Raw genomic sequence first — 27845 nt, forward strand, 5'->3', positions numbered from 1 at the left:
GCGAGAGTTTTCCCAACCAGCCTCAGAGAGCGAGACGCTCGCGTTTCAGCGAAACCGCCGAGTAAACTTTTCCCACGCGGCGGTTTGCGGCTGGGGACCTTGAAAAGTCGAATGTAGGTTCGAGGTTTGGGCTCTAAGTCCTGGAGGGCTTTTTTGCTATCTGTATTTTCATTTTTGCGCTATCAAGTTACATCACTTAGGAAGCTGTTTCTCCATTCCTGCGAAAGAGGGCTAAGCCCCTCCTCTCACCTAGATTTGTGCACGTAGCGCCTCCGTTTGCAGCAGCAGGTGTCACCATTTTGAGCCCCCCTTTCCTTCTCTTGTTCAAGTCTACAAAGCGAATCGCGTGGAAGGCACTTTTCTCACCTTCACGTGCTCCGTACAAGTTCCCGCTGATCTGTTATTCCAACCCGTGCCCCCACCTCTCACATAGCTTCAGGAAGGACGGGAGAGGAGAGCTGGCCTTGAGCCCTCAGAGGGATTTAGAGGAACGACGGAGCTCTGGGCTTTCAGCCAGGAGAGTAACGCTGGCTTCCCCGTAGCCGTACTCGAGCCGCGGGGACCCCTGCCCTTCCCGTCGGGAAAACGAGCGAGTAGAAATCAAGGAGCGTCTAGCTGGGTCGAGGCCAGCTCCGACGTGAGCAACTTTCCATCAGCTGTGGGTTCCGGGGCGTGCCAACCACTCTGCGCAGTGCTGTGCGGAACTGGCTGCAGGCGCTCACAATGCGGGTTCGCACCCTCCGGGCGGGAGCCTGCGCGTTGCCATGACAGCGGCACGCGAGGCGCGCGCCCGGGGGCCCGCCCCCCCCAGGCGAGCGCGCAGCCTCCCCCCGCCCCCCCCCGCGCCCCGACCCTCCCTCCTCCCGGTGGCAGAGCGCACCCCCCGCCCCCGGCTGTGGGAAGGGGCCGGGCCAGCCGCCTGACGTCTGTGCGGGGCTCGGAAGATGGCTGCGGAGCCCAGCGCCCGGCAGTTGCTGCGGCGGCGGCGGGCAGGGAGCGCGGCGGGCGCGGGCTCCGCCTTGCGCGTGGGGCGCTGAACTGAGAGGCGCGGAGGCGGCGAGGGCGCGCGGGGGGCTTGGGGGGCAGCTCGGCATCACCTCCCCGCCACCCGCCGCACCATGGGCAGCGCGGAGGACGCAGTCAAAGAGAAACTGCTGTGGAACGTGAAAAAGGAGGTAAAGTCGGGGCAAGGACCCCCTGGGGCTCGCGTCCCTGCCCGCGTGCCGGGGACGGGGGGGGGGGTGCTCGAGAATGTCCGAGCCCCCGCCCCTCCCAGGCGCGGGCGCTGTAGCTCAGGGTCCTGGGCCGGGCGGGGGCGGGGTCCTGCACTGGAGGCGGCTGTCGCCTCTCTCCCGGATCTGGGGACAGCACCCCTCTGTCCAAGGGGCCAGGCCGGCGCTCCGGCGCTTGTTTGCTCCGCGGTCCAGCAGCTCCCCGCCCTGTGACGGCAACAGCCCTAGGAGACCAAGGTCGGGGGAGGGGTGGCGGCGATTTCTAGAGAGGTGGTGCTGCCCATTCATGGCCCGCGCCGCCTGGGGGGGGGGGGGGCGGAGCCCCGCGCGAGACTCAGCGCTAAACGGGTGGTTTGGGGGCTTAGCTCGGGTTTGTCCTACACCCGATTCTGGGATCCCTCTGGGAACTGAGTTGCTGCTGCTTGAGGGTTCGTCGCACACGTCACTGCCTCTCACAACACGCCCACCTCCCTACCCAGAGACCGAGGGGAAGGCGGGTTGAGAATGGTTTTTAAGACTCAAAATTTTTACCCCTTTGAGGACGGCCCGCCCACGACCCCAAATGTCAGGAAGAGAGGAGTCCTTGGCTCTAATGTCCTTTACCTTGACCCTGCACCAAAACCCATTTCGGTTTCATTGTGTGTGTTGGGGGGGGGGTGGTACCCATATGAATGACTCACCGAGTATGAGAGCTAGAGAGCTCAGACCTGCAGCGTGAATTAGAATGGATCAGGCCTCTGGAACCATGAATCCGCACCTACCTTTGTGGCTGTCTTCTACCAGATGTGCAAACTCCATGAGGGCAGGAAACCCGTCTCTTGTCTGCTGTTCTGTATCCAGGACCTGGCACACAGTAGGGATTCAATGAGTTTTTGGTAAATATCTTGGAGACTGCAAGTGGTGGGAATTCATAACCTTGGAATACTCTGAACCTAGCTCTGTGTGACTTGAATAATTTACTTAACCTCTCTGAGTTTTAATTTCTTCATCTATGAAAGGATATGTTCTTCATATATAAAAGTTTACCATATTGGTTCCTTTACCCCTTCCTAGAGTTTTAGGATTGGAGAAGACTCTGGGTTCTCAAACTTCTGGAAGGCTCTGGGTGGTTGTCCTGCAGTAACTATGGCCTGGCTACTGTGCCCTAACATTTATTTGGTCCCCTCCCTCTTGTTGGCCAAGAAGTGGTTGAAGCCATCACCTTTCCAGCTGTGTGTGAGAAGCTCACTCCTGACTTTCCTGTGAAGTGGCCAAGAAAGTATTTTAGGCCAGGAGTATTACCAAATCAGCATTTAAACCCCAGCCCTGGTTCCCCCAAGGAAAAGGGAAATCCCAAGTCTCAGGTTATCCTAAGGAAACAAGCAATCTAGTGCCAGAGACCTGTATGAGCTGTATGAACAAGAACAAAAAAGTAGCCACACCTAAACTATAGACAGATGTACTAGGATTGTTGGTGTGATCCAAATTTAGGGTTGATCAGTGATGTAAGAGAGATTTCTGAGAAGACTGTGATTGTTTTTTCAATACTTAGAAGGCTCTTTATACTACTCCAAGAATGATTCCTGAACAAATGTGAGAAGTGTCCAAAATATGTCACAGCTATACCTGACAAAGTTTAACCTTTTATCAATTAGTTCCTTTCTCCCTTCAGCACTTAATTTAGAGAGAAACATATCCTTTCATCTTCTATGAGTAGAAACAGTGGGAATAGGCTGGTCTTTCAACACAAAACCTCTGGCATAATTCTAGAGTCATCTGTAGGTCCTTCTAATCCCCAAATCTGCCCTACCAGCCTGTTTCAGATGCCTGCAGGTCCTTGAGCTGTGACTTTATGCTGTTTAATACAAACACCCCTTGGGAAGAAATCTAGGAAGCTTTTAGCAGTTTAGAATGCAGGATCAATCTGATTTCCCTCTACCTAACTGCTAATCATGAGCAGTTTCCAGTAGAGAGAAGCCTCCAGGTCCTTCCTCCTTCCTCCCCAGGCTTTACAAGCTTTACCATTCTCCAAACTATACAGTCCTAGGTGAGGGCCATGGGACAAGGGCAGCATCAGAACACTGCATGCCTTGTCCAAAGAATGGCAAAGACACACTCTGCCCAGAGATTACTTTATCTGTAAGATTTTATACTGGGGTTGAGGTAATCCATTCCTGTAATCTCCAGTATTAGTATCTGTCTCTTGGCAGGTTCCCCCAGGACATCAAAAGTGCCTGGCTTAAGTGTTGGGAGCAACTAGAACCTCATACATTGCTGATGGGGATGTAAATTTGTATAACCACTTTGGAGAGCTATTTGGCAAAATCTAGTAAAGTGGAATATAGGTATCAGAAATTCCTTGTCTAGAAATACAAATCCGAAGAAATGAGCACCTATGTTCACTAGAAGACATATCTGTAATGTTCATAGTAGCACTATTCGTGACATCCTCAAATTGGAAATTACCCACATGCCAGTCAATTGTGTGTGTTAACACAATGGAGAATGAACAATCCACAGCTACATACAACATGAACACATCTTACAATCAGAGAGCAAAAGAAACCCAGTCACAAAATACTACACACTGATTTCATCTATAAAAAGTATAAAAACCCACAAAACAGCTCTATGATGTAAGAAATCAGAATAGCAGGTATCCTGGGCGCCTGGGTGGCACAGCGGTTAATCGTCTGCCTTCAGCTCAGGGCGTGATCCCGGCGTTCCGGGATCGAGTCCCACATCAGGCTCTTTCGCTGTGAGCCTGCTTCTTCCTCTCCCACTCCCCCTGCTAGTGTTCCCTCTCTTGCTGGCTGTCTCTCTGTCGAATAAATAAATAAAATCTTAAAAAAAAAAAAAAAAAAAAAAAGAATAGCAGGTATCCTTGAGGGGAGTAGTGACTGGAAGGAGGTATGGCAGTGATGGGTACTTGGGGGGGCTGGTCACATGTTCTGTGTGTGTGTGTGTGTGTGTGTGTGTATATATATATATATATATAAAATAAATTTTATTTATTCATTCGACAGAGATAGAGACAGCCAGTGAGAGAGGGAACACAAGCAGGGGGAGTGGGAGAGGAAGAAGCAGGCTCATAGCGGAGGAGCCCGATGTGGGGCTCGACCCCATAACACCGGGATCACGCCCTGAGCTGAAGGCAGACGCCCAACCGCTGTGCCACCCAGGCGCCCCACATGTTCTGTTTCTTTATCTGTTTATTGGTTTGACAGGTGTGTGCAGCTTGTGAAAATTCATCAAGCTGTATAATTATGACATATGATTTTTTTCTATAGTTTTACTATCCATCAATAAAAAAAATTGTGTGTGTGTGGTTTTTTAAAAGTGCTTTCTTAAAGTTGTGACTATTCATCTTACAAGGTATTTGGAAGCTTTTACATCCAGGTAGGAACACAAAACATTAGGGTTTTATTGAAATAGGGCTTGCAAGCTTGTGGAGAGTGTCTCTGAGGCCTGGCTGAACCTACCCCTAACCTTGGAGAAGAGGGAGTAAATAAGGGGCAGGTGGTTTATCTACACCCTGTAGTGAGCTAGATTGTCCTTAAAGGACAGTGTGTCTGCCCAGAAGCCCTTCTCCAGCTAAGTACAGATGAGCAAATGGCATCCTGTCCTCCACAGTGGGGCACTTCCTCCTGGACTGGAACATCTGCACCGATTGCTTGGTGGATTTATGACATCTCTCTTCCTGGTTGCCTTTCCAAGAAGACACGTTACTTCCCCACCCCTTCCATCCCTATTTACTGCCTTCTGCAAGTGTCCGGACCCAGACCAGGAGAGCAGGGCCAAGCTGTTTACTTACCCTCAGTCCTTTGATCGGAAAAATAAGTAAGATGCTGCCCATTTGTCCACAGGTGAAGCAAATCATGGAGGAGGCTGTCACCAGGAAGTTTGTGCATGAAGATAGCAGCCACATCATTGCTCTGTGTGGTGAGTGACTAGGAGCGGTGGGAAGTGGGTTTAGAACTACAGACACTGTCCTAGGCCAGGGAAAGAACAGTCCTCAGGTTTAGTAGTTTTCAAATACGGCTGCAAATTAGAATCCAACTCTGAAGCATTTGAGATCCCCCGACCTACGGAATCAGGATCTCCAAGGCCCAAGGATCTATATATATCTAGTTCCTTTGATGTTTTGCGTGCATCAGAGTCACCCGAAGAGCTTGTTAAAACACAGATTCCTGAGTCCCAACCCTAGAATTTCTGATTCTGGTAGGTCTGGGGTGGGCCTGAGAATTTGCATTTCTGACAGATGGTTCTGATGCTGCTGGTCCAGGACTGGTCCAGGACCACGCCTTGAGAACCGCTGACCTAGGTAATTCTGGTTTGGGAACCACTGCTCTGGTTTATTTTTACTTTGGGGGAAGGGTTTGTGTTTTTGGGTGCTTTCTGTGCCACATAACTTTCTAATTAATCCCACCTGTATTGCTCTGGCATCCCAGCTCTCCAAGTACTGCATTGGGTGCAAAACAATGTGAGCTATGATAGGAGGGAAAACTAAAAGCCCTCCCGCCTTACAAGGGAAAAAGTCAGATAATAAAGCATCCCTTCCTCCTCACTGTGAAGCATTCTGCCTTTGCAGGGGCAAGCCTGTCTCTACATAGGATTTCCAGGAATTCAGTCTTCCTTTCAGCTCCCTTTCTGAGGGGACAGCTTGCCATCTCTACGTTGTTTTTCCTTGGGCTCTGAGATTGGTGTTTGGGGTTTGTGGAAGGGAGGTTGTGTATTTCTGAGAGGAAGGAATGAGAGGAGCAAGTAAGGAAAGGACCACTGTTTGACAGTGCCATGGTAAGGCAGAGCTGCCCACCACCAGTCTAGCAGCAAATGCTGAGGGTCTGCCAGGAGCCAGATACTGTTCTCCGGATAGGGAAACAGCAGTGACAAGATAGACAGAATCTCTGCCCACAGGGCTTACATTTTGTGGGGAGAGGGAAAACCAAATGCACACATAAATATATCCTGTAATAAAGGTATGAAGAAAAATAAAGCAGAGAGATGAGGGAGAACAGCTGGGGAGAGATGGCCTGTGAGCCGAGTCTGAGTGACAGCCTGAGGGTTCACGTGAATCCTGGTGCTCTGCTTGCTTGTCATCTTGGACAAGTTTCTTAACTTCTGTCACCCTTAGTTTGCTCCGCTAAAAACAGGATGGTGATTCCCATCTCAAGGAATTTTTGTGGGGATTGAGATGATGCATGTGAGCATTTCTAGCACTGTAAGAGCTCAGGAAATGTCTGTCTTTCCTTCTCCATTGGATGGTGAGGCTGAAACTAGGTTTGCAGGATTTGAGTTCCCACCATCTTCCCTTTGGGTAAGTATCCGTTTCTTCGAGATGATGTTATGATTCCCAGGTTTACAAGGAACGATCTAATCTCACCTTTTCTCAGGCAGAACCTATGTTAGGGGAGAAGCATGCTAGTCTTGCAGTAAGTGGCTTCGAAGAATATTAGAACTCTACTCCTTTCCACCTGTGTTGTGTGCCGCTGACGTCAGCCTCTATCCATCGTTGTCACCAGAAGGGCTCTGCTGGTGGCCCAATTATTCACGGCTTAATTCCTTATCCAGACCACATACAACAAATACAGAAAACAATAAAATAGCGCAAACAGCTTGGGCATGGGCACCCCACGGGGGTGGCCAAGGGGGAATAGAGGAAAGAGAGGCAGGGAGAAAATTGTGGGTATCCCACACTCAGGCCAATCAGGATGAGCAGAAACTGTCAGCTCTCCTCTGGTCAGTCCAGGAGCCCCCAGGAAGCAGTGGAGCTTTCACTTTTGCCTCGTGCCTGGAAGCCCAGGGCTCTTTCCAGCAGGCAGAGATACCTTGCTCAACAGGAATGATGCTTCTCCTTTCGGCCAGTTTTAGTTGCTGAAACAGAACAGGGGTCTGTGAAATAGACCTAAGTCTCCAGGGTTCTGCTGGATCTCAGGAGGTACCTTAGGTCTGTCAGTGAAACTTAAACATCCACGATCAGCGAGAACAAGAAGCTGTCCGGGTGTGAGACTGCAGGCAGTGGTGGTGGGGACTGGGGTGAACTGAATATAGCTTGCCACCATTCAGCTCCTGCAGGAATGCCAACCCAGGCTTGCCATGGCCTTTGTTTTATTTTAAGAGGAGCGAGAAGTCTCGGTTTTTATATGAAATTTCCCAGTTTTTAAAGGCTGATAACTAATCCGCCTTATGTGTGTATTTATTTATTTTAAGTAGGTGCCAGGCCCAGTGTGGAGCCCAATGCAGAGCTTGAACTCATGACCCTGAGATTAAGAGTTGGACTATTAACGGACTGAGCCACCGAGGCACCCCATAATTCCCATTCTTAAAAAATGTATGGGCCAAGAAAAAGGCATCTCCAAGCCTCTACCAGTTTGCTACCCCTGCCTTGGGCTCAGTGCTGTCACTGAGGGGAATGTTAGCAGGAGGGTTTGCCAACAGTATAAAGCTAAGTCAAGTCCATGGAAAAAGGAATCCTTGGGCTTCATCAAAATTGGTATTCAGTGGTAAGGTAAACCCACATTGGGCTTAAAATAAGGTGGTTTTTTTTTTTAAAGATTTTATTTATTTCTTAGCATGAGTGGGGGAAGGATCAGAGGGAGAAGCAGACTCCCTGCTGAGCAGGGAGCCCGACTCGATCCTGGGACTCTAGGATCATGACCTGAGCCTAAGGCAGTCACTTAACCAACTGAGCCACCCAGGCACCCAAATTAAGATGTGTTTAGGGGCGCCTGGGTGGCGCAGTCGTTAAGTGTCTGCCTTCGGCTCAGGGCGTGATCCCAGGGTCCTGGGATCGAGCCCCACATCAGGCTTCTCTGCTGGGAGCCTGCTTCTTCCTCTCCCACTCCCCCTGCTTGTGTTCCCTCTCTCACTGGCTGTCTCTGTCAAATAAATAAATAAAATCTTTAAAAAAAAATGTGTTTAAAGCAGTGATTATCAAACTTTTTTCCTGTCTGCAAGCCATTTACATGCATCATACAATAGAATCATAATCAGGGATTCTTAGGAGGAGGAAGAGGAAAGAATAGATATGTATTGATGGAAAACTCCACCCCTCTGGCTTTTTGAAGATTTTGATATGCCAGTCTCCTTCACCCCTGGGCAAATGCTCAGAAATGCCTTTGTAGTCTGAACTAGATCCAGTCTTATACTGGGTCCTGCTGTCATCCCAACCACATCCAGAATTCAGCTTTGTTCTGGGAGGAATTGGAGTGCAGAGAAGATACTGAGAGATCTGAGCAGAGCAAAGGCTGTGGAGGTTGGATTAACCACAGAGTGGCCACATTCCCTAGAGCCTTGGAGAGCACTTGGGCCCCTCTGCTCTATCCTGGCCCCTCTGTTCTTGGCAGAGGAGGGCAGGGCCTGGGCAAGATGAGCTGCTCTCAGCTTCCTTAGAGATATTTGAACCAGAAACAGAATCTTCCTGGAGAGCCTTAGAAATGGAACTGAAGAGTCCCAGGGTTGGGCCCTGACCCTGGGCAAACCCAGGAAAGCTGTGCCTGACCCCTGTTCCTATTCCCCACGGGAGGAAGGAGACTCCCAGGACTGGTGAGAAGTGTGTGTTTCTTGTGTGTGTGCTGCGGTTGTTCCTAAACCTGTCTGTCCAGAAGCTGGTCAGGCCCCTGTAGGTAGAAACCTTGTGAGGAAGCTTTGCCGGCAAGCCCTGGCTGGCAGGGGGAGGGGGTCTCCTCTGTGTGCTGTTCTCCAACCACACAGCATGGCTGTCAGGATCAGGCCTGTGTGACTGCCCCCTCCTGCAGCCGGAGGGCGGGGCTTGGGGAGTAGGCCCAAACCTACCACTGTAGGAGGGGGTCCTCCGATATCACTTTTTTATCTTATAAAGGCTTGTCAAGTTTGCATTTCATTTCATAATATGGTCTTTGAAACATTTACTATAAAGGCATACTGTTGAATCAAATTAATGCACCTCGTTTTCTCTGTGGCTTCTTAAATCCCCAGGTGTAAGCTGATGTCTCCTGCCACCGCCTCCCCTCAAGGGCAAAGGTGCTTTTAACTTTTCAAAGTTTTATTTGATAAGCACCCCATGTAGGGCTCAAACTCACAACCCAAGATCAAGAGTCTCCTATTGAGCCAGCCAGGTGCCTCATGGTGCTTTTAACTTTTGCTTTTGGGCACCTCAAGGTTAGGGTTAAACACCAAACTGTCCCAGATTTTGCCTTTGAACTCTGCATTTGTAATAATAATATACATGCTTATAAAGGACACATTTACTCTCTTCCCGTCCGGGATCTGAGGTAATTCAGGCATCAACCCTTGAGCACTGGAGAAGCCCACCATTGCTCTCTGGACCTGCCCTTCCTCAGGCTCACAGCGAGGTGTGGCTACCTCCACAGTATGTCCGTGTGCTCTGTTCTGATTGGGCACCGAGTTTAGAGTTTAACCTTTGCTGGGTAGAACAGGTTTATAGAGCTGGCCTGGCACAGCAGGTTCTCAGACTCTTGATGTCTCCCTGCACGGAAGGCACTGGGGGTAGGGCCCAGGCCCAGGTCAGCCCTGCCCCTCAGTCACCGGGGTCCCAGCGCCCCCTGCACACATCCTCCATCTGAGGATTCAGCTTCAGGCTGAAGATGAGCTGTCATGGGAGACAGGGGTGGAGTCTGTGGAGCTGGGAACAGCAGCAGGGCTTTATTAACAACCCGCTCCCCGCTCCCCGTTGCTAAGCAGCTTTCATTAGCCTGGAAGGTCGACTGCGGTGAGCTCCTCTGGGGCATGGCAAGGAGATGCTCATGAGCTGGGAGAGAAGCAGGTGCTGTGGAAGGATTGCCTCTCACCTGAGACGTTGCAACCAGAGCTGTTTCAGCACATGCTGAGATTCAGACTCCAGGCAGTTTCTAGTCTGTGAAAGGGAATCCTCCTCTCTTCTTCCCACCCATGCTGAATGAACAGCTCGTTCTCAGGATATCTGGCTTCTGCCTTCCCTCTGCAAATAACTGAGTAGGAAGGAAGGCCCCCTGGGGAAGTGACTCTCACCCTGCCTTGGGACGAGGCTGAGGGCATATGGTGGTGGTCTGTAACCCATGCTCTAAGTGTGTGACCATGGCCAGCAGTTCTGAAGGTTGGTGTGAGGACTAACGGAGTGACACAGGTAAAGCACACAGCATGGAGCCAGGTACAGAGTAGGTGCTCAATAAATGTTGCCATTATCATCATCACCACCAGCAGCAGCTTTCTACTTTGTTCTTCAAAGTGATCCTACAGTGTGGCGGGATGGGTGAAATAGGGATTAAGAGTACCCTTACAGTGGTGAGCACTGAATAATGTATAGAACTGTTGAATCACTAGGTTGTACATTTGAAACTAATATAACACTGCATGTTAATTACATTGGAATTAAAAAAAAAGTGATCCTAAAACCTTCCCCATCAAGCCTTCTTGAACCTTCTCCAGGACTTCATCTGAGAATCCATGTTTCTGACAGTTTGGAGCATCTAAACGATTAGAGAAATTTGAACTCCAGGGACTCAGTCAGGGAACTTAATCATATTAAGAAATTTTTACTAATTTTGTAGGTGCAATCAAGGTATTACATACATCTTTTTAAAAGAGTCATCTTTTACAGATACCTACTGAAATAGTCATAGATAAAAATATATGATATCTAAAATTTACTTTAAAATGGGATAAGTGAAAAAGTGGTGGAGGTGGTACAGCTGAAACAAGATGGGTCATGACTTGATCATTGCTTGGGTTAGGTGATGGGTACGTGGTGTTCATTCTATCATCCTCTTTACTTTTGTATATGGAATTTTCCATAATGAAGTTTGTTGTTGTTGTTTTTTTTAAGGCGGAGGGGATAGGAGGAGGAAGAGATGCAGTGAGCATAGACAACTCTCCTGAGAAATTTTACGTAAAGGGGAGCAGCTAAATGTTTCAATACCCGAATGGGGATAGGGCCAAGGGAGGTGTTGGTAGCAGTGTTTTGTTTTGTTTTAATTGAAGAAGTTACAGAATGTTTATGTACAAATGGGAAGAACCTAATAAGGAAACATTAAAGGTACAAGGAAGAGAAATGTTTGCTGGAATGATGTCCTTGAGAGGTGAGAGGGGCTGAAACCCAGTGTGTAGGCAGACAGGGTGCCTTAGAGAAGAGCACAGCGAGACCGTCTGCAGGGACAGGAGAGAAGCCAGGAGATGGGCCTGAGGTGCAGGAGAAAGGCGCCAGTGTTAATCATCACCTGCAGGGTCCTTGAGAAGTAAAAAAGGAGCCTTTTGTGTCTCTGCATGGTCTGCTTGTAGTCACTCTATTGAGATGGGATCTGTTCTTTTCCCTGATTGGAGCTGAAGCTCGGAGAGATTTAGTGGTTTGCACAAAGTCAAATAGCTAGTAGGGAAAGGAGCTACAGTTTGAATCCATATACGTCTTGCTCCAAAGCCCATGCTACCCAGGGATGGGTCTGCCCATGTGGCCTACCTAGGAAAAGAGCCTTGAGGAGCCTTGAGGAGCAGTTGGCCCTTGTGGAGACATGGCTCACATCACCAAACAGTGGACTTGGGGTGTTCAGAGATACTCCGGGAGACAGCGGGTCCCTTGCTGAGCTGAGCGACTCCAGCACCGGCCTGGTTCCCGGGAAAGCCATTGTGAGCACTGTGCATGCACATTCTGCCCTGCGTCTCCATCGGAACAAAGAAGATGGATGTATGTGGCAGGAATTTCATTTCCCTCACCTGCCAGGTTCTGGAATATCGGGGGCAGTGCTTTCTCCTCACAGTGAAAGTCTGAATGGGAGAGTTGCTTTCTTGTCTTACGGCATTGAACAAGGCTGACTGCCCCTGAAAGCTGAAGCAGTCAGCGTCACTAGTGCCGGCTGAGAGAAAATATACTCTAGTTACCATAGAAATGCTCGTTCCGGGTGGAAACAGCTGTTCTAGATCCCTGGATGGGAATAGCCAGCCAGGGAACTGGGGAGGAGAGAGGTGGATGATGCCTGCCCTCTCCTCTTTGCTCTTCCCACTTCATCTGCTACAAACAAAATACTGATTTCTCACTTTGCAGTTGGGGGAGTTCCTACTTAAAGGCTGCCCATCCCACCCATTCCTTTATCTCCAGGGAGGCTGCTGCTCTCCTGGCAATCTTGATTCCACCACCCAAGCCATTCAGCTTTTAAAAATTCTGCTCTAGGGGCACCTGGATGGCTCAGTCAGTGGAACATGCGCCTCTTGATCTCGGGGTCGTGAGTTTGAGCCCCACATTGAACACAGAGATTACTTTAAAAATATTTTTTAAGGGGCGCCTGGGTGGCTCAGTCGGTTAAGCGTCTGCCTTCGGCTCAGGTCATGATCTCAAGGTTCTGGAATCAAGTCCTGCATCTGGCTCCCTGCTCATTGGGGAATCGGCCCCTACCCCCCTACTCATGCTCTCTTTCTCAAATAAATAAAATATTTTAAAATATTTTTAATAATAATAAAAAATTAAAAAATAAATATTCTGCTCTAAGCAGTATCTTCAAAAACTCCAGGATCCAAACTAGCCACCTGTGGCTCACTGCTCCACCCAGCACTTTCCTCACTTGGGTTCTCTATGGAAACTACAACAGAACTCCCCCTTTGCACAGATGGCAGCCAGCAGAGGTGAGGGAGCAGAAGTGCTCTTCCCATTACCGTCCCTTCTTGGCTTAGAGCCTTGGGCTTAGTCTTCAGGTCAGGCTGTGCTAACTCTGCATGCAGTGTCCCTGTATCTCAACCAACTGGCCTAGTTCTCTGAAGGCCATTCAGTGGACCCCCCTATTACCAGGCCCCTTGGCTGCTGAGCACAGTTTTAAACATAGGTACGTATGTGCGAGCCAGGGTTGTTGCTGAGGCGCCCCGGGCTGATTGAGGAGCTCTCTACCACTGCTGCGTGTCCTGGGCAGCCATAGTGTTAGTCCATTCTTATGGGCTCCTGGGGTACCTCAGCTTGTCCCAGCCCACTGAAGTGTTTCTCTGGTCCCTGCCTAGCTCAGATCATCTGTGACTAAGCTAAGCAGAGCCCAGGTGCTCTTGTAGGATTGGGGATCCAAGCCAGTTGGGAGGGATTGCTGCGGGAGCTGGTGAAGGACTGGGTGCCCATGGACAGACCCAGCCTTTCCGGGTTTTGTGAGTTTTGATTCACCTCCAGGCTAGAGAAAGTCTCTAGCATCATCTCCTAATAGAATCATGGTATCTGGGTTGGAGTGGTCACCTGTTTAATTATTATAATTATTATCCTGATTTGGTAACACTTTACCTGGTTCAAAAATCAACACTGTACAGAAGGTGTACAGCGTCGAGTTTGCTCCGTACCTGGCTCCACTCACCCACTCTCCCTCCACTTACTATTTCCACACAGGTAACCGCTACCACTTGTGCTTCTTATGCATCCCTCCAGAATTTTTTATCCTAGTAAAAGAAATTATATTCTTTGTTTCCCCCACACACACCCTTTTTGTAATGAAAAGGTATGCAGTCATACTGCTCTGCATCTTGCTTTGGGAGACTTTTCACTGTGAATTCCTAGAAAACATCCTCACTTGTTTTCAGAGTCATATAATAATCTGTTGTATGAATATACCATATTTACTTAACCTGTCCCCATTGATGGACATGAGGATAGTTTCCAGTCTTTTGCTGTTTTAACTAAGTAATCTTGCAGTTATGTTCGTAGACTAGATTCTCAGTAGAGGGGTTACTGGGTCAGAGGTTATTCGCACTGCTGATGGATAGTACCGCACTGCCTCCATAGGAGTGATGCCAGCCAGCTCTCTCCACAGCAAGGTCTGATAAGGTCCCTTCCGTCTCTGTCTACCAATGTCCCCTTTATTCTAAATTGGACTCCTTGGAGTGGTGAGATCAGTATGTAAGGATTTGTGGGAGGGGGCCCTAGAAGATTCTGTTAGCACTTGTGGTCTCTAGCCCATTTAGCATTTGTTAAGCCCCATAACTCAGTAGACCTTATTGGGACATCAGAGGCTGGTGAGGGAGAGTTCCAGGGCTAGTCTCAGCCTATAATTCCCAGCTTTTCCCTGGGAAGATGGTGCCAGACCTTTTGGGAGAGATGTCCACAGCAAGGTTCTTGTAATTCCCTGAGCCTTCTTGTCAGTGGGATGGGATGACAGAGTAGAGAGGGTATCGTGGGCTCATCTGGCAACATAGCTCCAAAGTTCTCCTGGAAGACCAAGGTTCTCAGAAGTGAGAGAGTTGTGCTTATTGAATGATGTCTGTTTCTCTGTTTGTTTCAATTTATTCACCCAAACCTTTCCACTCCAACCAATGACCAAAAATAGTGTTGATTTGTATTAATTAGTACACATTTGTCCCATATGAAATGAGCTAGATGATGTCAGGGATGTCTTGCCCCTCTTCTGGTGGTTCCAGAGTGGCTATAGGTGATACCGGGACCTAGTGGAAGGGGGGTCCTGAGCCTTCACTTTGAAGGAGGATGGGTTGGGCTGACTTGGTGCTTAAGCCGTGATGAACATCTCTGCCACAGCCCTCCACCCTGGGGAGGGGTCATGGTGGCAGTCTGGGGCAGAAAGCAGTATAAGGTGCTGGAGTTTTGCTTGGTGCTCTGGGCCTTTGGTCAGGAAAGGCAAGGCATGGGCCTCTGGATGGTTTCTCCTGGGAAAGGGTGCTTGACAGCCTGTGAAAGGCCCTCCCTGGGGAGCGAGGGCAGCGGGAGAATTTGACCTCATTGCTGATGGTTCTGCAACCGAGTTCTGAGTGGTGTTCACTGTACATTGTGGGGCAGGCAGAGTCTTTATACTTGCACCTCTGAGTTTCAACCAGTGGAACTGTCTATGGTTCAGCTCAACCCAAAAGTCTTAGAGCTTAGAGGGATTCTAAAGCTTTTGGGGGTCAAGTACCCCTTTTAGAGGCTAAAATCATGGCTACTTTATCCAGAAAAACACTCACGTAAGCATCCTGGAGCACACCAGTGATTTTGTTTGTGATATTCGGGGGTCTTTGGAAGGTGCAGCAGCTCACCCACGAACCCTCTTAGGATAGCAGTTCTCAATTATTATTAGTGTTACTGTTATTACTACTGTGCCTACATGCTGCAAACAGTATTTTTCCTTGCACGTGCTCACTTTCAGAGGGGTGGGGGCAGACAGCCCACGGTGGGAATGGGGAAGGACAAATGTAGTTTGAACAGTCACTGGCCAAGGAGCCCATGGAGCTGGGTTAAGAATACCTGGCGTAGAGGGTCATTTACATTGCTTGGAAGGTAAAGTTGAGAGGGATTTCTCCTTCCCCAGACATTGCCTGGCACCTTGCCTGCATTTCATAGAAGTAACTTAGGGGCTATGGGGTGTGCAGGACAGTACTAGGCATGATGTTTGGGCTTCTCTCAATATTCTCTACTTGCAGTAATTGCTGAGGGATGCCTCTGCTCACCCCAGAGAACCCTAATGCCTGCGCTCAGAGGCTGCCTGAGAGTGTGGGTGAGGCCAGGCGGGATGGGAGCACTACTACCCGCCAATACCAGGCTCCCCAGCCTGGCTGCATTTGCAGTCTCCTGGGGAAGGTGGGAAGGCTAATGGCTCATTATGCCAGCAATTAGTCATATCACTGAGACACATGATTCCCTGCAGGACTGGTGCCGTCTGCTGCCACTCTGGCCATGTTCAGTGCTGCTTCTCTCCCACTCTGAATGGGGAGTGGAATCCCAGGAAATGGTCACCACTTTCCTATTGGTGCTGCAACCCCAGGACCAAGAGACTGGGACTCACGCACCTGTACATCACAGGGCCACGCAGGACCTCCAGGAACCCAGGGGACAGCCATGGAGTGAAGTATGGGGACACTTAAGTTGAGATTTCCCCACATGCCCCATACACACATGATATGTATAGGTGTATCTGTTTGTACACACATTTGCACATACATGTGTGAACATGCTGTGAGGGAAAGGCTGTGCCTTATAAAATAAAGTCCTCTGAGGCCTGAGTAGGGAAGAGCCCAGCAGGAAGCTCCTAGGAGAGGGAGGGTCCTGCCTTGTTTCCCCTCCCTTGGGATGCTCTTACCGGGTCCAGCCTCCAGTCCCAGGACTCTTTCCAACTTCTTGACTTCAGTACAAGAGAGGGCCAGACAAAACTCTTATAGGACAGCAGTGACTGCCTGTCAGTTACTAAAAATGAGAACAAAAACCAGGTGAGAGCCTGGGATCAGTGGTTATTTCCTAAGGCCAGGCTTCATATTCTAACAACAGTAGTCACAGTCAATTTGATAGGGCCTTAGTTCCCCTCTTCCTGAGGGAACGGCATCTCCATCCACCTCTAGGCAGCCTGTGACCCCCCTCTCCTATTCCTGCCAGGGAGAGGTCTTGCAAAAACCCAGCCCTTGCAGGTTAACTGTGGAACAGGATCTTGCCAAAAAGGACTGAGGACTAAGAAACCGACAAGGATGGAGTGCCTCCTGTCTGCAAGGACTTTACTCAGTTCAACCCGTGTAACATTTCATGCCAGTCCTTAGAAGTAGTCCTATTTCGTAGATGAAAACAGGCTCAGAGTGTTTTCCCCCACGTTTCCCAGGGGTGGTGAGTGGCTATGCTAAGCTCCAGACTCTGTTCTGACTCTCACCTCCGGCATACCAGTGTTGTCAATCCGTATAGAAAGAGCACCTGTGACATGAGGGGAGCACTCCTCCTCCCCCCTGTGGGCCCCCTAACACACCTGGAGGAAGTGAAAGGGGCTGGGCCAGGGTTTGGGGTCCTGGGTCATGGTTCTGGCTCTGCTACTACATGACCGTGATCAATTTCCTCTTTCTGGGCCTTTCCCTTCTCATAAAGGCCAAGCACCCCCCATACATACTAATATTTTTAGACTCTACACATGCCCGGGGCAATTCCCCGTCTCTTCCCTTCAAGTTGTTCTTTCCTTCCTGCAGGATGCAGATGGAGAGAATAAGCCTAGCCCCTAAAAACATGAATGAGTGAAGGGAAATCCTCCCAGCATGGGAAATAGAAATCTCTCACTCTCGGCTGCAGGGCTCATCAATAATTCAGGAGCCGCTGTTGGGTCTGATCTCTGCAGTGGCCTCATCAGTATTTTGCCTCCTTCCCAGAGCCCTTTCCTTAGCAACCACATCAGCCCTGCTTGCCGGGAGGGCTGCTGGGCTGTGTGCTCCCTGCATCCCCTGTCCCGTAGGTACTGACCCTGCTTGCCCTTGTGGGTGGGGGAGGAGCCACTGGAACTGGCAGCTTTGGTCCTCACAGCCCCGGGACAATGCTGCACACAGGAGGCATGTACACACCAAGGGAGGGGCGGGGAGGGATGGTATGGCATGTCAGCCCCTGCAGGTCCACCCTGGCAGGGACAGACAGGCAGGGAGAGGAATTTTGGAAGGAGGTCAGGGTATATCTCCCTGGCCTGCCTCAGACTGAAATCCTTCCTGCTCATCCCAGCATGGGTCAGGGCCTGCGTCTACCCTCTGCTCTCCGTAGCTATGAGGAAGAGGAGTGTTTCTCCCTTTCCCCCTCTTGCCCAGGCTCAGGGGCTGGTTTTCTTTGTGGCTTAGGTGCAGTGGAGGCTTGCCTCCTACATCAGCTCAGACGCCGTGCTGCTGGCTTCCTGCGCAGTGACAAGATGGCAGCCCTGTTCACCAAGGTGGGGAAGACGTGCCCAGTGGCTGGGGAGATTTGCCACAAGGTACAGGTGCTACAGCAACAAGTAGAGGGCAGGTGAGCCTTGGGCCAGCTCCTCCCATCACTCCCTTCTGCTCTTTGCACTTGGCATTTGCTACTTCCCAGGTTGGCTTCCTAGGCTCATTTCTTGCAGGGTCCCTTGGTGAGACCAGGGTGGGGCTTGGCTCCTTTTGGACACAAGCCCCCACTTCAACCCCTCATCTTAGTCAGTCCTCTGGGTTCTTGTGGCACCAAACTCTTTTCCTAACGCCACCTATCCCAGGCTTACCCCCAGGCCCTCCACTTCTGAAGCCCACCCTCTCTTTGCAGGAAACCCTCGGTGGGCAGCCAGGATGGCCTGCGGAGACAGGGCTCTGCCAGCGGGAAGGCCCCAGCTCTCAGCCTGCAGGCCTTAAAGCACATATGGGTGCGCACGGCGCTCATGGAGAAAGTGTTGGACAGGGTGATGCAGTACTTGGTAGAGAACTGCAGGTGACTGCCCCTCCCCCAAGTAGCCCCTCCCTGGGGCCCACCTCCTGAGCAGTCCTCAGCATGCGTGATTGTCCACAACAGTCTGGAGGCGTGCCTGGCTTCCCCTCTAGGACCCGGAAAGCACAGACCACACCAGGCACCCCGCAAAGCTCAGTCTTTGTGGACTCATTTCTTCTTAGTGACTCACATGAAAGGGTCTTTGTGGGGATGTCCGTACTTGGTGGGCTTGACTGCTCCGGAATGAGCCCCCTGTCTGTCTCCCCATGGCAGCAAGTACTACGAGAAGGAGGCGTTACTGTCAGATCCTGTGTTTGGCCCCATTTTGGCCTCTCTTCTAGGTGAGCCTGAGCGCAGAGAGGCCTGCTCTGGGCCAGTGGGGGCTGAGGGGCAGATTCTGAAGGGTCACATCCGAGCTGACTGTCCCTGTCTTCACAGTGGGACCATGTGCCTTGGAGTACACCAAGCTCAAGACAGCTGATCACTACTGGACTGACCCCTCTGCTGATGAGCTGGTCCAGAGGCACCGTATCCGGGGTCCCCCTAATCGCCAGGACTCCCCTGCAAAGCGCCCAGCCCTAGGAGTAGGTATCCCTCTCCCCACCCCTTATGCTCATCCAAGCTATGCCCGTCGGCCTGTAGGGAAGGGCAGCTTGGCCTCCATGTTCTTTACAGACACAGGCTGGACCTTAGAGATGCACAAAGTCATGGCTACCTCAGGAGAGTCTTCTACCCCTGCTGCCACTTACCTAAACACCAGGAGCACACCAGTGGTCCGTGGCCGAGAGCAGACCCAGGACAGAATGGACCCCTGGGGCAGCTACAGAGGGTCTGCGTGGGGCAGATTTCCCAGGGCCGGGGGCTAAGCCACGCCTTTCCGCTCAGATCCGGAAGCGGCATTCTGGTGGCAGTGCGTCAGAGGACCGGCTAGCCGCCTGCGCCCGCGAGTACGTGGAGTCCCTGCACCAGAACTCAAGGACGCGGCTGCTGTACGGCAAGAACAACGTGCTGGTGCAGCCGGTGAGAGGACTTGATGCCCGCCCTCCGCTCCCTCTTCTGAAAGGCTCAGGACGGGACCTTCCCAGCCCCATGTGTCCCCTTCCGCAGAGCTGGACTAGAGAGAAAGGGGAGAAGGGCCCTACCCCTCACTTCAGAGTTTCATACGCCTTGCGCCCAGCCTTGAGTTGGCAGAAGCCAACTTAGTCAGCATCTGCCCTGCTGAGCACCAGGCTGTCCAAAGGCGGGAACGGCAGCCAGAAGGCAGGGTGAACACCTGGCTTGGGTATGGCTGGCCCAGGACATACCTGGCATCCGGGAGGCTGGCAGGAAAGAGCCAGTAGCACCAGGCCAGCCAGGGAGAGGAGGGGCCCATGTCTGCGTGTGGCTCACGTTGTCCCCTCCTTCTTCCTGGCCTCCATTCCGGGATCCCGTGACTGCACTAGCTCGGGCTCCCCAGCTCCCGCCTAGAGCTTATGGCTCATGGGCCTCTCCTAGGAGCCTCAGCACCTGGTCACCTCTGCCTTCTGCTGTGTCTTCTCCCTGTAGAAGGAGGACATGGAGGCTGTCCCTGGCTACCTCTCCCTGCACCAGTCTGCAGAGAGCCTGACTCTGAAGTGGACCCCCAACCAGCTCATGAACGGGACTCTGGGAGACTCCGAGCTGGAGAAAAGGTGGGGGCTCTGGGACTCCAGGCGGCGGGGGGTGGACAGACTCAGCTTGCTCCAGGAGGCAGGCCTCACTCCTTAGCTTGATGCCAAGAATTGCAGGAATAGGCTGCCTGGAGAGATTCCCAAGCTCTCTAAGATCAAGCCAGGCCTGGGCACGAAGAGGTTTGCCTGAGCCAAGCCCTAGGCAGCTGAGATGGCCAGGCTCTGTGCCGTGACAGCACGGGCCCAGACGGACGTGGCTGGCTGAGGTCACTTCTCGGCCATGGTCCTCCGTCTTCAGGGTAGTTTCACAGGTTTTGGCGGTGGAAGATGAAGAAAGCGGGATGACAGGTCTTACAACGTGGTGACACCAGTCTGGTTCCTTTCCAGCGTTTACTGGGACTATGCCCTGGTTGTTCCCTTCAGTCAGATCGTCTGCATCCACTGCCACCAGCAAAGTGAGCCTCCCTTATCCTGGGCATAGGGTCAAGGAGAGAGGGAGACTACCCTTTTCCGGCCACATACCATGCATGGCCCGTTGGATGTCCTGTCCTCCTCCCATCATGCCCATGCTCCATTGTTTTCCTACCCAGCTGGGAGGCCTGGCTGACTGGGCTGTGGTGATGACCAAGGGGTCTCGGAGGCCTAGCCTCACTCGCCCATGTGTACCCCACAGAGAGCGGCGGCACGCTCGTGCTGGTGAGCCAGGATGGCATCCAGAGGCCACCACTGCACTTCCCACAGGGAGGACACCTGCTGTCCTTTCTGTCCTGCCTGGAGAATGGGCTGCTTCCCCGAGGACAGCTAGAGCCCCCACTCTGGACCCAGCAGGGGAAGGTACCTCAGGGCTTGGGACACTCTGAGTGAGGGGATGTGTGAGGGGGGTTCTCTGCTCACCTTTCTTCCTTTCCCCACATGGAGTTCTTAGCAGCTGCCTTGGGTGGGACCCTGGATCAGACGCTGCCCTGCACAGGCCAACCACCCATCCTTCCCTCCATAGGGGAAAGTGTTCCCCAAGCTACGGAAACGCAGCAGCATGCGGACCACGGATGTGGAGGAGGTGGGCTCCGGGCGGGCCACAGACTACGTGTTCCGGATCATTTACCCTGGCCACAGGCATGAGCACAGTGAGTGTCTCAAGCTTCATCCATGGAGGAAGAGAGAAAGACGCTCAGGGAGGTGGGGGAGTGCAGTGTTACCCAGGAGGGGTGGCAGGCAGGCTCCACTCACGGACCGGGCCAGATTGAGAGGAGCGGTTCATCCTCAGCCTCTCACCAGACCTTCCCCTGCAGATCATCCCTCTGAGAAGCTGCCTCTCTTCTACCTAGCTGTCTTCCCCCACCCGTCACCTCAAGATTCTTGGCTCAGCCAGTCTTGTGCAGTATTTTCTTAGCCTTTTCTGCCCTGGCCCAAGAAAAAAAGTGTGGTAAGACTAGGAAGAGAAGGTGGAGACCTCCACTCCTCCCTGGCCCATGGCCCGATCTCCACAAGGCAGCCTGCGCGCGGGATCAGTGCTGCTTTCTGGATGGTGCAGATTGTTCCCTGACTCCCCTGGAGCCAGAGCCCTCCTCGGATGAGCCACTGGTCAGAGGAGCTTTAGCTGGAGAAGGGGTGCACCTGAAGAAGGTGAAACTTGGAGCTGGCCAGGGGACCTTGGGGACTGGGGGGGCTGAGAGATGGTGTGGCACTCATGGGTCCTGCCCCACCTGGACGCACACCTTTGGGCCCACGGGGCCTGTCTATGGGTATCCACCAACACCAGAGCTCCCTTTCTGATTTGACTGCTGCTGCTCACTATTGGTTTCTCTGGGCCAGACTCCCCAGTCTTGGGGATAAGGTCAGGGAATTTACTAGCGCGGAGCATTTATTGCCAACCGGACCACCTGCTCCCTAAATTTCCTAACTCGTGCCAATAAGTTGTCAGCAAGTTGTTTCTGTATTAGCAGATAAATGACCCCGACGGCAAACGCACAGCCGTGGCACAGATAGCCTCAACAGGCCTGATGGGCACGAGCCATGGGGCTCCTCCTCCCAGACGTGCTTAACTAGGAGCCCTGCCTTGGGTCAGAACATGTTTGCAAACCTGGCATTTCATCTCAGCCTGCTGCTCAGCTGAGATGACTCGGGCTCCACGTCCCCTCTTTAAGCCTTGGCATCTCCCAGTTCTGGTCACTTTGCTTCAAGGGCTGCATCCCCAGAGGGCAAGCCAGGGCCCCAGGAGCTGAAACCAAGCGGAGTGACCCAGGCTTCTCAAGTGCAGCTCTGGGCCAACCTTGAAGAAGTTTGGATTTACAGTCTGAAGAGGGGGATTTGGGGTCATCTGCAGATTTGGTTCAGCCTGACCATGACGTGAGCTGAAGACTGATCAGGACCCATCTGCCAACAGTCGTGCCCTGCTTTGGCCGGGGCTGGGGAGCTCCTGAGCTGCCTGAGTCCCCACTGGTCCCTGTCTTTCACTCCCCTTCTCCCCCGTCAGTTCTCCATCTTCTGTTCTTCCTAGACAGGACCTCCTCCAGTGGAGCTCTGGAGCTGCCGCCTTCCCCTCACTCTCTTCCACACTCTCCCCAGTAAATCATCCAGAGAGCTCTCAGTCCCCTAGCCTGTTTCCAGTGCCCAGCAGGTTCGAGGCGACCCAGACTCTGGCCCCTCCCCGTAAGGAGGGAGTCTGGTGCCCCCTGCCAGGACCAGGTCCTCATGCCTCTGCCTCTCTCGCTGTTCTCTTTGAGCAGTCACTATTAACTACCACCACCTAGCGGCCAGCCGCGCGGCCTCGGTGGACGATGATGAGGAAGAGGAGGATAAACTGCACGCAATGCTCTCAATGATCTGCTCGCGGAACCTCACAGCTCCCAATCCGATGAAAGGTTTTTATCCCTGCCCCTCCCCTGCCCCGCCCCACCCCCTGGCCCACCTGCCACCCACCGCAGGGGCTCGGACGGCAGTGTTGGCATTATGGGACTGGGGTGGTCCCCCATCAGGAGGCAGGTCAGGGAGGGCTGAAAGAGGCACTGGCAAGAAGAGGGGATGGTACAAAGAGCAGGTGGCTTGGGGCTCCCCACTGAGTCTGTAAGGGAGAGGGCTTCATGCCTGAGAGGGAGGCTCCTTTGGTAGGAAGATCTGACTATCTGGTTGCCTCTTGGGAACTCCGAATGTCTTTCCAAGCGCTGTGCCCATTCCTGGGGGTCATGCTGCAAACCTGAGGCAGTGTCTCTTTCTTTCTACCCTGCCGGCTGGGAAGACTGGCCTCCTGGCCCTGGACCTTTGACTTCTGACTTAACAGAAACAGGATAGAGGGGCAGGGGTGGGGGCTGGACAGCTCACACAGATGAGTCCTGTGGTTCGGGTGAGGTGTTGGAGCCGCCATGGAAAGAGACCCAGGGCTGGTTTACCCAGCAGGGCTGAGGGCTCCAGCAGGTACTGCCTGGTGCTTCAGCATGAAGTCTCGAAAGAGATGTGCCAGAGATCTAAGACAGGTGTTTCCCACCCTCACAGACCTCAGAGTCCACAATTACAGAGGAGGGCCCTTCATTGTAAACGACCCAGCACAGTGCCCAAAGTTCCTCAGCATTGGTTCCTCTGTCCACCACGCATCCTTCTTAGCACAGAGCCAGATTGGTAGAGAAGGAGAACCCCACACTTTATAGAGAGTGATGGGCCAGGGGACCTGAGAAGTCTAGGCCGGATGCTCAAGGGAAATTGGTTATGAAGGGGCTGGGGCCAGCTTTCTTGGAGTTTAAGGGAACTTCCCCATCTGCACCCATTCCCGTGCCACAGAATTAATTTCTTCTCCCCTTTTCCTGCCCCTACAGAGCGTATCTAAGTATATGTGACACTCCCGTTATGCTTCCACAAACTTCTGCCAAACAGCCCAGTTCCTCAGCCCAACCACCACATCAGTAATGAGGTCCGCCCACCCCCCACTCCCTGAGAAACTAAGTCTGTGGCTAGCACACATCCGGCACACCCTCAGCCCTAGCAGCTGCCCCGTGCCTGCCACATGCCTGCCCTTGTGCCTCACCTCCCTCGTAGCCCTCCTGGCAGGAGCCACAGCCCCCCCTGGGCACAAGTACAGGGGAGCCTCACTTCTGATATTGTCTGCACACAGCCTGCCATCTGACTCCTTGCAAATCTGGGGCTCGGGGCTGATGCTTATTTACAGACTAAGGGACTTGGAGCAGGGTAGAAAGGCTGAGTCAGGAAGGACAGGGATCCCTTTCTTTCTGCATGAACTGATATCAGGCTAGAGGCTGGGGGTCCCAACAGAGCCCCTGTCTTGGCAGACTTGGTGTTAGGAAGCCCAGCCTGGACTAGTCTTAGGGCTGAGGCCTCCAGGGTCAGAGAAGCCTCCATGCCTATGGGGTCCAGAGGCCTCAGGGCTTGTCTGGGCTTCCTCTTCCTTGGGAACCAGACCAACCCAGTATGTAGCCCCTGGACCCCCAGGGGAAGGAGAGGAGGCATGAGAGGAGTACTGGCAGTGGTTGGGGATTTGATGCGGGAGCCCCCACCTCCACCCCAGTCCATAATGACAACACTGTTGAGTCCGTTCTACTAGCCGTTGCTTTTCAGGCCTGCCACATGCTTGACTTGTGCATGTGAATCAAGTGGCGGGTGTCCAGACTCTCCTCTCCCTCCCCCGACCTCTCCTCCTCTTCCTGCTACCTCCCCACAGAGCAGAGATGCTGTTCACTCTAATTCTGCTCCAGGTCAGACACCTTTCACTCGGAGTCTTAGGGGCTGTGGGGTTCAACCACCCTGATCACTTTCGCTTCACACTTTCCTCATGCTCAGAGGAGAGAGTCAGAGTCAAAGCTGGCCCAGCAGATCCCCCCCACCTCCCCATGTCCAGCCTGCTGCCCTCACCCAGTCACTCCAGGGCTCCAGCTGTCTGCACTGGGTTAATCAGAGATGCAGTGTTCAATGCTGGCTGGTTCGGCTCCTTCCTGGAGAATTAAGGTGAAGAGCATTGACCCGGGAGTCTTGCCGTGGTTGGGCCCTACTTTCTGGGCATGAGCTTGTTTCCCTATGTGCCCACTGTTCATCCTCTGCACCTGTCGCACCACCCCACCCCCTCCACCCCACCCCCACCTGCCCGCCTGTTGCCTGCTGCCTGCCTGGCTGGGCCTGTTCCCACCCACCCCCCAATGACTGGCCTCTCCCCTGCCTGTTGCAGGGCCATGAGCTGAGCTCCTGCCCCACCCCACCTGCATTTGTCCCTTCCCTCTTCTTCCCAGTTTTGGGCATGGCTTGCAACTCCTCACTCCCAGAGCCGCAGCCCCTCCACACCAAGTGTGTTCCCTTAATTTGCCTCCTGGTGGAGCTGAAGGGCCAGATATCTACAAAAATCCTAGCTGTGGGTCTGAGAAGAGAGCCTCAGGCCAAGACAGGGTATCCCCTGAGGTAGTTGGAGGGGGCTCAGCTCAGCCCTCCCCACGAGGGCACATCGAGAGCTGGAGTCTGGCTCTGACAAAAACCGGGCCTAGGTCTGCTCCAGACTCCTAGCAGGCCAGGGCCCACGCTAAGATTTGTACGAGAAAATGCTGCTCGAAAAAAGCTGCTTCTTCACACATACAGCTCTCTTTCATTCTTCTTCCCTCTTCTGTGCTCTCCCCTTCCCTCCTGGCATCATCTCCTGGTCCTTACACTTTCTGCCCTTACTTTGCTTCGTCTCTGTGACCCACTGGATCTGCCAGAGTCCCCCATGGGCTGTGTCCTGCCCCACTGGGGCCCTAGGAACTCTCAAGGGTCTTGAGTTCTGACTGACCAGCTGGGCTGGCTGAGAAGGCTGAGAAGGCTCCATCTGCTGGTGGTGTCGATGTGTCTGAGGAGCTGTCTTCTGAGGCCGCAATGGGCGCATTCTCCTGGGGGGTAGAACTAGGGGCCCAGCCACCACCCCCACACTGGCCTGACAGCGCTGGGACTTTTGCCCTTCCTGCCAGCTCACCTGTGTGTTTGGAGGAGGCCACCATGCTAAGTGCAGTCAGGCAGGGTGAGGATGGAGAACTCAGGAAGAACCCATGTGAGTTGGCAGCAAGGGACCTGGGCTGGGTGGGGGAGCTCACTGCTCCTCCTTAACCTGTGGCAGGGTCTTGAACCCTCAGAGGGTTGAGGTCTGGGGACTGGGACAAGTGGCTCCGGGATCCTTAGGAGCTTTGATCAGTGGGGACTCGGTTCGAAGCATCGCAGCATTCCAGGCGCTTTCCTGTACATCTCAGAGTTTGTCCAGGAGGACCAGGTGAATCGTGCCGGGTCAGGCCAGCTGGCGGCATTTTAGAGAGCTTAGGCTTTTGTCGTTCCTCCTCTTTTTTTCTCGTCCCTCTAGAAAAGCGAGTGTTTATTCCATTGCTGATAGCAAGATGGAGAGAACAGACACCAGTATCTACAGCTCAGCCCGAGTATTTTATCACACGCAGGAAGACCAGGTGGAGGGCGGGAGATGTCGGGCACCCTCTCTCTCCACCATTTCCGTCTCTGGGCTCTGGACCAGGCAGGCACCACCTTGGTGGTTTTCTACCAGTGGGTGACTTCATGCTGCAGCTCTGGGCACAGAGGTGGGCATGCTACAGGGTGCTTGTGGGGAGGAGGCCTGCCAGGCCCTGACCATGACCCCCTTCCTGTCCTCAGATGCTGGTGACATGATCGAAATGCAGGGCTTTGGGCCCAGCCTGCCAGCCTGGCACCTGGAGTCCCTGTGCAGCCAGGGCTTCTCCTGCCTCTCCTGCTCCACTCGCAGCTCCCCTTACGCCACCCCCAGCCACTGCAGCTGTGTCCCTGACCGGTGAGTGGGCATGGCCCAGAACACCAGCGCCCTGTGGCTGTGTCTGCCTGTGTGCATTCTGCCCTTAGGGGCTGTGTCACTTGTCTGACAGGGTGGCCTCAAGTTGGACAGACCTGGGTTCAATTTCCCTTCTGCTACCTATGTGACAGTTACTGAGTCTCTGTGAGCCTCTACATTTCTAAGCCTCGGTTTCCTCACCTGTAAGATGGGAATAATACCACCCGCTTCCTAAGGTACTTGTGAGGACTAAATGAGACGTGTGACTCAGCGCCCAGAGCTGTGCGCGGCACGTAGTCGGTCCTCAGTACGTGAGAGCTCTCCTTCCCGGCACGGACATAGACTCCGCCATCAGGCTGCACGTCTGGGCATCTGCCGTGTGCCGGGCATGCCGTATGAACGGCCTGGGTGTGAGGGTCCTGTGCCAGCACTTGATGCTTTTGCGGGCTGTTCTCTTTTACCTGCTAACCTCAGTTTTTTGTTTTTTAAGATTTTATTTATTTATTTGACAGAGAGAGGCAGCCAGCAAGAGAGGGAACACAAGCAGGGGGAGTGGGAGAGGAAGAAGCAGGCTCCCAGCAAAGGAGCCTGATGTGGGGCCCGATCCCCGGACTCTGGGATCACGCCCTGAGCCGAAGGCAGATGCCCAACGACTGAGCCACCCAGGCGCCCCTAACTTCGTTTTTTGCCTGTTACTCCTCGTGACCCTGAGATGGTTTTCTCCATTTTCACATGAGGAAACCAAGATTCACTAACATGAAGTGTAGTTAGTTGCCCAAAATCCCTTGGGTGGTTGGGGGCCAGGCTAGGTGCCCAGCAGCTCTACCTAGGTGACTGACAGACACGGGGGCCTACAGATGTGCTGCTGGGCTGTGGGTCCTACTCCTCACACCGCCGGAGCACCTCACCGGTCCCCAGGCCAGAACGTCCTCTCTCAACCTCCTCCCACCAGAGGGGCCATAGCCCCTCCCTCTGAGCCAGGTTATTTCCACAGGTTGCCCCTCAGGCTGCTGTGTGAGAGCATGAAGAGGCAGATTGTGTCCCGGGCCTTCTATGGCTGTGAGTGTAGGGTGAGGTGGGACCAAAAGGGGTTGGAGCTGGGGGAGGTACCATTATCATGGGTCCTGGCTCCT

At 52.9% G+C, this 27845-nt stretch overlaps 1 protein-coding gene across 5 annotated transcripts in view; it reads left to right on the forward strand.

The window, feature by feature from the left end:
* The first annotated feature begins 5 nt into the window (after positions 1–5).
* The window catches only part of SGSM2 (small G protein signaling modulator 2), a 35344-nt gene continuing 7504 nt past the window's right edge, over positions 6–27845 (forward strand). The window contains exons 1-14 of one of the 5 annotated variants that reach the window (XM_045773659.2): positions 6–113; positions 5078–5153; positions 17700–17862; positions 18136–18297; positions 18568–18635; positions 18733–18878; positions 19180–19314; positions 19840–19964; positions 20331–20398; positions 20617–20777; positions 20941–21067; positions 22670–22804; positions 26562–26715; positions 27707–27771. In XM_045773659.2, coding sequence (XP_045629615.1) covers positions 5090–5153; positions 17700–17862; positions 18136–18297; positions 18568–18635; positions 18733–18878; positions 19180–19314; positions 19840–19964; positions 20331–20398; positions 20617–20777; positions 20941–21067; positions 22670–22804; positions 26562–26715; positions 27707–27771 — 1573 coding nt within the window. In that variant the 5' untranslated portion in view covers positions 6–113; positions 5078–5089. Of the gene's footprint in view, positions 114–834; positions 1176–5077; positions 5154–17699; positions 17863–18135; positions 18298–18567; positions 18636–18732; positions 18879–19179; positions 19315–19839; positions 19965–20330; positions 20399–20616; positions 20778–20940; positions 21068–22669; positions 22805–26561; positions 26716–27706; positions 27772–27845 lie in introns of those variants that run through there. The other 4 variants (XM_045773658.2, XM_045773661.2, XM_045773660.2 and 1 more) reach the window with 4 other exon arrangements.

Source organism: Ursus americanus, chromosome 23 (genome assembly GCF_024610735.1).
Source record: "Ursus americanus isolate L20-20 chromosome 23, mUrsAme1.1.p, whole genome shotgun sequence".
NCBI lineage: Eukaryota > Metazoa > Chordata > Mammalia > Carnivora > Ursidae > Ursus > Ursus americanus.